This window comes from Myotis lucifugus, unplaced genomic scaffold, assembly GCF_000147115.1.
Source record: "Myotis lucifugus unplaced genomic scaffold, Myoluc2.0 scaffold_77, whole genome shotgun sequence".
In the NCBI taxonomy this organism is placed as follows: domain Eukaryota; kingdom Metazoa; phylum Chordata; class Mammalia; order Chiroptera; family Vespertilionidae; genus Myotis; species Myotis lucifugus.
The window spans coordinates 4,256,928-4,267,797 of NW_005871125.1; the positions used below are offsets into that span (position 1 = coordinate 4,256,928).

The following is a 10,870-nucleotide window of genomic DNA, read 5'->3' on the forward strand; positions in this document are numbered from 1 at the left end:
AGCACCGCAGCCACTTGCGCCCGGGGCACCCGTAAGGGGCCGCAGCGGCGGCGACGGGGAGGAGCCGAAGCCCCACGCGAGGGTGGAGCTCCGAGCTCGGGCCTTCGCCGAGCCTGCGGCCTCGGCTCCCTCACCTGGTCCACGCTAGTGGCTGACATTCTTCACCGCACCCGCGAGCCGCCGCCGCCGCCTGGGCCTCTCCCCGTGCACTCACAGCAGTTGGAAGCCGCCCTCCGCCGAGTGGACCGTGCCCGCCGCCGCCGCTGCCGCCGCCGCCGCTCGCAGAGAAGCCGGAACGAGGGCCTGGCGCTCGGGAGTCGGTGGCAGGGGCCCGTCTCTTCCGCTTGCACGCCCGTCTTCCCCTCTCGCTCTCCGCTTCTCGGGGCCACAATGGCGGACAGACTCCCTGGTCTCACTTCCGCTCCGAGCCTCCCTGACCTTCCGCTCTCCACTCTGACGTCCGCGCTCACCTCGCGCTTCCTCCCCCGCCTCCCGCCACCGGCCTGGGCTCCGCCTCCGCACGCCACGTCACCGGAGACCGGAGCCGCGCGCCGGCCCCTGCGCGCATGCGCCACGGGGCGAGCGCGCCTGCGCGGCTGCGCGCTTCCACTTCCAGAGGCGCTTCCACCGCTTCCTTCTGTGCGTCCCCGAGAGTGCAGGGCGCGCGTGGGGCGGCGGCGACGGCGGCGGGATACCGGGCCCCACAGCCGGAGTCCGGGTCTTTCTGGCCGGAAGTGGGCCCGGGCGGGAGGCGCGGTCGCCGGGGACTGTAGTAGAGGCGGTCCGGCGGCGGAGTGAGCTCTGGCCGGTTGGAGCGCCGCAGGTGCGCCCGTCGGGCTGAGCCCACAGCGGTAGCCGGGCCTCCCCAGGAGCCTCCGGAGACTCCAAAGCCGCGTGCGTGGCCGGGTGAGTCAGCCGCCCTCAGGACGGACTTGCGGGGCCGTCGGCACGAGCCAACACGTGCAGCGAGGTGGCTGGGTGGGAGCTCTGGGCTCTTGACACCCAAAAGCAGCTGGGAGGTGCGCCGGCACGTGTTCGTTCTCGCCCAACCCCAGCGACATGATAGGCGTATCTCCCAGTTCGCCCGGCATCGGCGGAGCAGACTTTGCCACCCGATTCATGGACTTGTGTTCCCCTCCTGAGATGTTAAGTTGATTTTGATGAATAAAGATAACTTTGGTAAAGATGAAGTATCTTTGCCAGACGTTGTTTTCCGTCCTGAAAAGGAGGAGAATATGTTTAAAGTAATTGGTAAAGTTACTTTTCTGGAAATTGGCAAAAACCAAAGCACCGGCATGCAACATTTTGAAATTTGTTGAAATGATAGCTTTGCAAACAAGGCAAAGATTCCTTGCCTAACAGGAGTGATGTGGACGCTATTTAAAAAAAAAACAATTAAAATGCCTAAATTCTCCCAATGCTTGCATCAAGTAGGTGATAATTTAGAAAGTATAAAGTTGCTGAATTATAGGGTTAATTTTGTGGTTTACAACGCAACAAGATTTTGGAAGCACTGAATCATAGTCCTGGAACATTGGGAATCGGCTATTTCATATCAATCACCAGGAGGCACTTTCCGGTCCCATTTTGCCACGTGTCCCAGGGACTCGCCAGTTTTCAGTTCAGGCTGCCGCTCTGGCCATTTCCCAAGACTTCCTCACCCTCCCAGTGGTTGATCTCTATCTCTCCAGCCTACCCTGTTTCACTCCCACACAGACCTTGGGTTGATGGATTGGTTTCCCTCACCTGAGGACATGCTTAGAGAGAGGAATCCACCGACGGAGCCAGTCTGGCTGGGCCCATACAGACCTGTTTAGTTTGAGAGAATTGGCTACTACAGGACAGGTTATGAGTGGGGGAATTTGAAATCATAAAAGGAAGTTTGTGAAATTTTTCAGGCCGTGTCTTTGATCCTTATTTACCTAAGTTAAAAAGCATGGCTTTGGAATCCAACCAGTCTGAATTCTGGCTGGGCTAGAATTCATTGTGAAGCCTTGGGAAAGTCATTGAAATGTTCTAAGCCTTCGTTTGCCCATGAGTAAAACAAAGGGCAGCTATGTATAATTTCCGGCATAGAGTAAGCTTTCAACCAGCAGAGGTTATACAGGACTAGTTTCTGGCTCCATTGCTAAATAATCCCAGAATGGTGGTATAGCTTGCATTCATTCAGTGTCCATTACGTTAGGCCAGTGATGGCGAACCTTTTGAGCTCGGCGTGTCAGCATTTTGAAAAACCCTAACTTAACTCTGGTGCTGTGTCACATACAGAAATTTTTTTATATTTGCAACCATAGTAAAACAAAGACATATTTTTGATATTTATTTTATATATTTAAATGCCATTTAACAAAGAAAAATCAACCCAAAAAATGAGTTCACGTGTCACCTCTGACACGCGTGTCATAGGTTTGCCATCACTGCATTAGGCACTGTAATAATCACTTAGGTCCTCATCGCATCCTTGTGTGTTAAGTGCTATTATAGGAAACTGACACGCATTGAGGTTAAGGAACATGCTCAGAATGGCACAGCTAGTGACTGAGAACCAGGATTTGCACACAGGCAATCTGGCTTCAGAGCTTATACTCCAGCCACTAAATAATGCTGGTGAGTTTCTGTTCACTTTCATTCTTGCCCCTCAGACTCCTTTCTTCTTGTGAGTTCTGAACTTGCACAATGGAGCGCCAATTGCCATGAGATATAAACCCATTTAATTTAATATTAAATACTTTTTCAAAGTACATCTGGGAACTACCTAACACCATCTCCAGCACATTGTTCTAATATTCGGTCTAATATGCAGGTGGTATTTTGGAAACTGCTGATCTAGAGATTAGACAAAATTTCACTCTTTCTCAGGGCTGCTGGTATATCAGCCCCCTGATGAGCACAGCACTGTTCCCAGCTTGGAAAGGAGAGAGCAGACTGAGTTTACCCTTCAATCGCTTTGTGCCTTTATCCAGTGACTTTTCATTCTTACAACTCTACACAACGGCACTGTGCTTCTGCATGACTCCATGTATCAGATCAAATTAGGTTCAGCTGCAGGTAGTCAGTCCAAGGCTTGGGCTGCTGTCACAGTATCAGGGATTGGGCTTCCAGCCTCTTGCTCCACCATCCTCATGATAACATTTCCCCCAATACAAGATGGTTGCCCAATCTCCAGCCCTCATAGTCACATTCCTACCTGGAAAAAGGAAGATGAAGAAAGGCACATACATGGCTTCCCTTTAAGGACATTCTATAGAAATTGCATTTCCTATTTCTGCCTACCTCCTGCTAACTAGAACACAGCCTTAAGAAAATACCTTGTTGAAGGAAACCTGAAGGTTATATTCTGGTATGTTCGAGGTTGCCATGTGCTCAGCTAAAAATCAGAATGTTTACCATTAAGGAAGACTGGAACAATAGATGATGAGAGAGGAAATATTACCGTAAACTTTGTTTTCTCACAACTTAGACTGGGGATATGGATTTTGGAAAGGCACTTTGGAACCCAAGGAATGTAACTTTATGCAAATAAAGCCCTTTTCCACATCTCATTCTCCCGTGGGGGTTTCTGAAAACTCTTAGGTACCCTAAGAACCTCATTCTCACGAGTGATGGGGAAATTTGACTCTCCGGTACCACTTTCTCCCATATTTATATTATTATTTAGGTTATATAACCCAGTACTGTCATTATGTTGTTGTTTAAATTGTTCCAAGCTTTGGCTATCAGGAGAAAAGGCTGTTTTTTGTGTCCTTTTGACATGCCCCCATTCTTTTTTTTCCCCACCCTCCCACTTTGGAGCACATTTCATTCATTTCTCATGTTTAGTCCAAGAAATTTACAAAGACATGGCAACTTCCTAATCCAGCCTCATCATTTCTCATCTTGACTAATGCCTCTGAACTGCTTGCATGCTCTCCCATCAACCGTCCTCCACCCTGCTGCCGATGGTTAGATCTTGTTGCCATACTTCCCTCCTTAAAACCCTTCAGTTTCCCTTCACCTAGAGCAGTTGTCTCCAAATGTCATTCAACTCATACCCTGAAACGGAAAAGCAATTTTGAGCATCATTCCCAGTACAGCAGATTTTATATTTTATAATTTATGGTTTGCATTATTGTTCTAATATTAGGTCTAACAAATTACATCATAAGAAAAATTAAAAAATAAACTGAACATAAAAATTACAATTTTTCTTGCACTCTAGAGTACCGTATTGAGCACACTCTGTAGACTTCTATAACTGCTCATGTTCTCCCCTCCAAATCCCATACACATATGCCCCTACTTTCTTGCTGAAATATATCACTTAGAATTCTCTCAACATACCGAATTCATTCTTGACTCTGTATCTTTGCACAGGTTGTTGCTTCTGCCTGGAAATCTTCTTACACTCCCATTCCCCCCGAGTCCTCCTTTGAGTAACTCATTCACCCTTCAGGGCTCACTTTAATTACTATCCTCAAGGATACCTTCCTGGCTCCTCCCAGATAGGGTCAGATAGTGGGCGCCATTTATGTTGCCTAGGGCCTTTACTAGTCTTTTAGCTCCTTGAGGATAAAGATCAGGTATTTCATTTTTCTGTCAATCATTGCCTAGCATACATAGTACTCAGCACATAGTGTAACATTACTTTCAGCTGAAAATAACTTGACCAAAGGTAGTTTGGTGGGCAGCAAGCCAGACAACATGTCATTTTGGTTATGTGGGTGGGTTTGTAATGTTTTATGCATCTTTAAAAATTGTTGTCCATCCCCAGCACTGTCCCCCCCAACCCCCAGTACAGGATTGCACTTGTTTTATACTAATTTATTTTCATCTAACTTTTTGAAAAAATATAGATTAAGCTTTAGTTGATTTTGGAGAAAGAGAAAGAGAAACATCAATTTGTTGTTCCACTTATTTATGCATTCATTGGTTATTCTTGTATGTGCCCTGACTAGGGATCAAACCTGCAGCCTTGCTGTATTGGGGCAATGCTCTAACCAACTGAGTTATAGTTTCATCTAATTTTAACTGGTCTTCATTATTCATCATTTCAAAAATTTGGTATAATCTATATGTCCAATAATTGGTAAATTGCAAAAGAATATGCATGATATTAGATTGTAGAAAAATAACATAAGCTTTATCTATATATATAAAAGGCTAGCCATAACCGGTTTGGCTCAATGGATAGAGCATCGGTCTGCGGACTGAAGTGTCCCGGGTTCAATTCTGGTCAAGGGCATGTACCTTGGTTGCAGGCACATCCCCCGTGGGGGGTGTGCAGGAGGCAGCTGATCGATGTTTCTCTCTCATTGATGTTTCTCTCTATCCCTCTCTCTTCCTCTCTGTAAAAAAATCAATAAAATATATATATTTTTAAAAGGCTAATAATCAAAGTGTCCCCTTGGGAATTCAACCAGGAGACAGAATTCGATCACTTGCTATGACATGCACTGACCACCAGGGGGCGGCGTAGAGCAAAGGAAGGCCAGGATCAGTCCTGATCGCTGGCCAGACCTAGGCACCCTACCCATGCAGGAATTTCGTGCACCAGGCCTCTAGTATAAAAATAATCTTAGAAGATTTAATCTAAGGTAAAGATTTTATTACACAAATAGGTTTGTATTATTTAAACACTTTCTTCTCATTACAGAAAACCAGGAACCACAAAGAGGGAAATAAGTAGAATAGTCAAAATTTCACCATTTTAGAGACAACTTCTGTGTGGGAGAGGAGAAATGTATATGAATTGACTAGTGAGTGATTAGGAAAAGGGTAGTCTTGATAATATTTTTGGAGGAAGACATAGAAGTCAAATGAATTTGATGGAAACCTAATAGGGATAGCTTAAAATAAATAAGGAATTATTTTTTATTTTTTAATATATTTTTATTGATTTCAGAGAGGAAGGGAGAAGGAGCGATAGAAACATCAACTATGAAAGAGAATTATTGATGGGCTACCTCCTGCACAGCCCCCACTGGGGATCAAGCCTGCAACCTGGGCGTGTGACCTTGACTGGAATCGAACTTGGGACCGGAGATTCTTCAGTCTGTAGGCCAACGCTCTAACCACTGATCAAACCAGCTAAGGCAATAGGAATTCTTTTTTTTTTTTTTTAAATATATTTTATTGATTTTTCACAGAGAGGAAGGGAGAGAGATAGAGAGTCAGAAACATGGATGAGAGAGAAACATCGACCAGCCACCCCCTGCACAACTCCCACCGGGGATGTGCCCACAACCCAGGAACATGCCCCCGAATCAAACTTGGGACAGGAGATTCTTCAGTCTGTAGGCCAACGCTCTAACCACTGATCAAACCAGCTAAGGCAATAGGAATTCTTTTGAAGGAGCTAAACTCAGATTAAGTCTCAGATTAAGGAACAGTTCATTTAATTTGCTAGCCCAAAATCTGGATAAATTAAGCATATATTCCTAAAACTTTATTTCCAGCTTTATTTTCTTTTATTGCTCTCTTGCAGCCAAATTCTGCTCCTCATGTTTTCCCTAAATGTTTCTAACATTCTCTTGACTTTATGCACAAGTTAGTATAACAAATGCTTCCAAGCATTGTCTATTGAACTATGTCCACTTTTCAAAGCTCACCTGAAATGCTTGCTTCCTTCTCCATGAAGTCTTTGCTTCTCATCCCACTCTTACCATCCAACTACTAGAAACCCCTTCCCTTTAAACCTCCATAGCACTTTGTATTTTGTTAATTGTCTCTATAGACCATAATAGAGCAGTGAATTTGCAACATGTGACAATACTTTGTAAACTGTAAAGTATTATACAAATGTATGATGTTATTGATAGATTCTAAGCTCCTTTAGGGCAGAGACTAATATTTTATCAACTTTTTATCCCCATTGTCTAACATGTTACCCAGCACATGGTTATTTAATAAATGTTTGTTAAATAGCATATAGTAATTCTTTTCTGTTTTCCCTTGTATTGATTCTTCTGGGGTGGCCATGGGTCTTAAAGAAATGTTTCTTGTCTTTATTAACCTATTATCCAAAAATTTTGCAAAAGCCTCTGTGCTGTTTCATAGAAGAAGTTAAAATATGCATCTTCCCATTGAGTTCCCATTGAGTATGTAAAATTGTTTACTTCCAGGCATAATACTCTTTGATGAGTAGATAATGAGGAATTTTCCTTGGCTTGGAGCAGTGTACAAATTTGTGCCTGGCATAGGTGAGGCACTCATGGCACTCATCTGTGGTTAGAAGTAAGGCCTTCTATGATGCCCTTAGAACACAAGCAGCAGAGCTACCCAAACTGTAAGTGCAGACACTGGTCCTTGGAGTGGCACATTTCAGATACCTGTACTTTGGAATAGCAGGTCAGATCTTGTTTTATGGTGCCACCAGAAGGATTTTCCCTGTCTTTACATGTCATAGAAGGCAATGAATTTCAGATCATCTATTCCTTGTGTCAATTATGGACAGGTGGTAAGCATCTTTACATGTGCTTGTTTGTCATCCATCTTTCTCCTTTAGTGGTGTGTCCACCCCTCTCCCATTTAGATTGTTTGCCTCCTTATTATTGACTGGTTAGAGTTCTTTTGTGCATTCAGCATACAAGGATTTAATCAGATACGGGTTTTGGAAACACTGTTTCCTAGTCTGTGCCTTTTACTTTTCATAGTAGTATCTTTCAGAGACCAGAAGTTTAAAATTTTTATTGTCTTATTTATTAATGTTGTCTTTTATGGTTCATGCTTATTGTGTCCTAAGAAATTTTTACCTAAACCAAGGTCACAAATATTTTCTATGTTTTCTCTTAGGAGTTTTATAGCTTTAGCTCTAACAATTAGAACTGTTATCCTTTTGGAGTGAATTATTTGTAAAATGTGTATGTATTAATCTTTAATAAAAAGTTTTTACAAAAGTTCCAACTATGCTGACCTTATTTTGATAAGTGACTATTAGAATTACTCCACCTAGTGGATACTTACAAACATTCTCACATTTAATCTGTCAGTTCATAGAATATTTTAACAATAAATACAAACGCATTAAACAAAAACCATATTTATTAATATATATATAAAAGTTTGGAAATGATTAATTTTATATTTGAAATAAGTATATCATCTATAAAAATTCATATCTCCACATTTAGAGACAGACTTTTCTACTTATTTTAAAATCATCCCTTTAAAATGAGGCACTTCAGTGGGATTCAATCACTTTTTTAAAGTTTTAAAGTATAGCACCTTCACACCTACTTGTCAAGAACTGTTAAGCAATAGTAGACAAGGAGGAAATTACTAATTTTCAACAAAAACTTTTGAATAAGTGGATAGAATTGAAAAATGAATATTGGACCTACATATCTTTGTTGTTTTTTAACCACGTTTCAAAATAAGCTGAACTTAAAACTCAACTTTTGGTTTGCTGTATCAAAAAGTGATAACTTTAGATTTTAAAAAATAATTATGTATATTCACTTAGCACTCATCCCAAATATTATTAATAGTAAAAGCAAAAATGATTTTTGTACCATTAATAAAATAAAATATTGTTTAAATTATTTATTTCTTCTATATATAAATGCTTGGCTATATTTTATAACACAGGATTTATAAGTATATAAATGAATAATAATTAAATATATCCTTGAACATATTACTTAATCTTTCTGGATTCCTGTTTTCTCATCTTTAAAATGAATGGTTTTGGTTATGTAATCTCAGCTTGCTTGAAAATTCTTTGATTTTGTAACTCAGTGCCTAGAGATCTTTTTTTGGCCTGTACTTCTACATTTTTTTACAGATACTATCACTGATATTTTTGTCACATGTTTTAAAAACCATGTAAAACTTGAGTTTTCTTTAGAATTCAGAAAGCTCATATTCAGGCAGCCCCTGCCTAATGTTAATCCCAAAGTTATGCAGGTATCATTTGAGGTCAAAATTATTTTTTTTCCAACTGAAAACCAGTATGAAAAATAATTGAGGAATAAGAAACATCACTAAGATTGAGGAATGAGAAGAGGAATTTAGTTAAGACAGTGGAGGGGAAAAAAACAGATGTGGGAATGACAGAGGAATTTATTTTGATGGAAACTAAATAGATAAAAAATCATTGAGTTATGATTCAGCCCCAGAACTGGCTCTGAGATTGATTGATGTCTCTCCCACAGCTGCTTTGCAGTTCAACTTCTGCCCAATTTTATTTCTCTGGCACCCCTGGATGTGCTGCTACTTAGTGCAATCCCTCATAAGCCCCCAGCATGCAGATTACCATCTCGGGGAATCCGGACTAAGACAGACTCCAAATATTCTTTAGATATTGACAATAATCTTTAGATATTGTCAAATCAATTCTTGGGTCTAGTTAGGTCATAAGACAGGTAGCTTTCTTGGTAAGTTAATATTGGCCATCATCATAGATGACCATACTTTAATCTGAACTAAGTATGATAGGGAGGAACCTAGGAAAGCCCATTGGCTCAAAGTCCTCTCTGTGTCCCATTGTTTCAAAGTGGTCCAACGTACATTTGTTTACTATTTTATTTTTATTTTTTTAAAAATTTTTTTATTGATTTCAGAGAGGAAAGGAGAGGGAGAACGAAATAGAAATATTAATGATGAGAAAGAATCATTGATTGGCTGCCTCCTGCACGCCCCACACTGGGGATCAAGCCCGCAACCCAGGAATATGCCCTGACCGAGAATCGAACCGTGACCTCCTGGTTCATAGTTCAATGTTCAACAACTGAGCCATGCCGGCCAAGCTAAATATGAAATCTTTTAATCTCCCCGTGATTTGCCTTAACTTCTTCTGTAGTTCTGAAAAACCACATATACCTCATTTTGCTTTACTGTCTTTGGAATTTTTGCTCATTTGAATTCCCCATGCACACATATTAAAACTGGATTTCCACTTATTTACCTGAGAAGAACTAAGGGGGAAATGGGAAAACAGTGGGGAGCATGTACAGCATGGAATAGAAGGGGACTTCATCACCCTACCCAGAATGGCAAGCAATTAAAAACATAAATAATTGTTTATTCCTGGAATTTTCCAATATTTTCGGATGGTGGTTGACTAGGTAACTGAATCTGCGAAAAGGGAAATCGCAGATGGAGGAACTACTATGTAGTGTTAAAAAAACAAAATTCAACTGAGTAAATTTGAAGATCTACTTGGCTTTAATTAAGCAATTCATGAATCAGGCAGCATCCCATCTTGGAACTAGAAGAGCTCCAAGGGACTTGTATATGTGGAAGGTTTTTATAGGCAGAAAAAGGGTGGGACTAAGAAGTGAAAAGAATGAATTATTTCAGGCCAGGTCACCTTCCCTTAGGGCAGTGGTTCTCAACCTTCCTAATGCCACGACCCTTTAATACAGTTCCTCATGTTGTGGTGACCCCCAACCATAAAATTATTTTCGTTGCTACTTCATAACTAATTTTGCTGCTGTTATGAATCATAATGTAAATATCTGATATGCAGGATGTATTTTCATTGTTACAAATTGAACATAATTAAAGCATAGTGATTAATCACAAAAACAATATGTAATTATATATGTGTTTTCCGATGGTCTTAGGCGACCACTGTGAAAGGGTCGTTCAACCCCCAAAGGGGTCGCGACCCACAGGTTGAGAACCGCTGCCTTAAGGGAAGTCAGGGAGTCTTCTCAGGAAGGTTTTTATAGAAAGCAGGATGGGGCAAGGAAGCTACTAGTGAAAGAAAAGAGGATTTGGGGGGGAGGCCAGAACATTTTCTTTGAGGAGAAAAGATTGGGAAGGGTTTTCATCATGCAGGTTGCCCTTTCTCTCTTTGGGGCTGGAGAGGACCCATGTGACAGGTTACTTTACTGGGGCTTGACCAGAAAATTCCAGACTGGTTGATTAAGAATACATTCTGGGGGAG

General features: G+C 41.6%; 1 protein-coding gene across 13 annotated transcripts in view; it reads right to left on the minus strand.

Moving 5' to 3' along the window:
• The window catches only part of YTHDF3 (YTH N6-methyladenosine RNA binding protein 3), a 42,152-nt gene extending 41,675 nt beyond the window's left edge, over positions 1-477 (minus strand). For 3 of the 13 annotated variants that reach the window (XM_014457493.2, XM_023755481.1, XM_023755487.1), the window contains exon 1: positions 135-248. Coding sequence is in view for 3 of the 13 variants with exons in the window: in XM_006090628.3 (XP_006090690.1) it covers positions 135-158 (24 nt within the window). In the remaining 10 variants the exon portion in view is untranslated. Of the gene's footprint in view, positions 1-134 lie in introns of all 13 variants that reach the window. The other 10 variants (XM_023755483.1, XM_023755493.1, XM_023755492.1 and 7 more) reach the window with 5 other exon arrangements.
• Between the last annotated feature and the right edge of the window lie 10,393 nt (positions 478-10,870).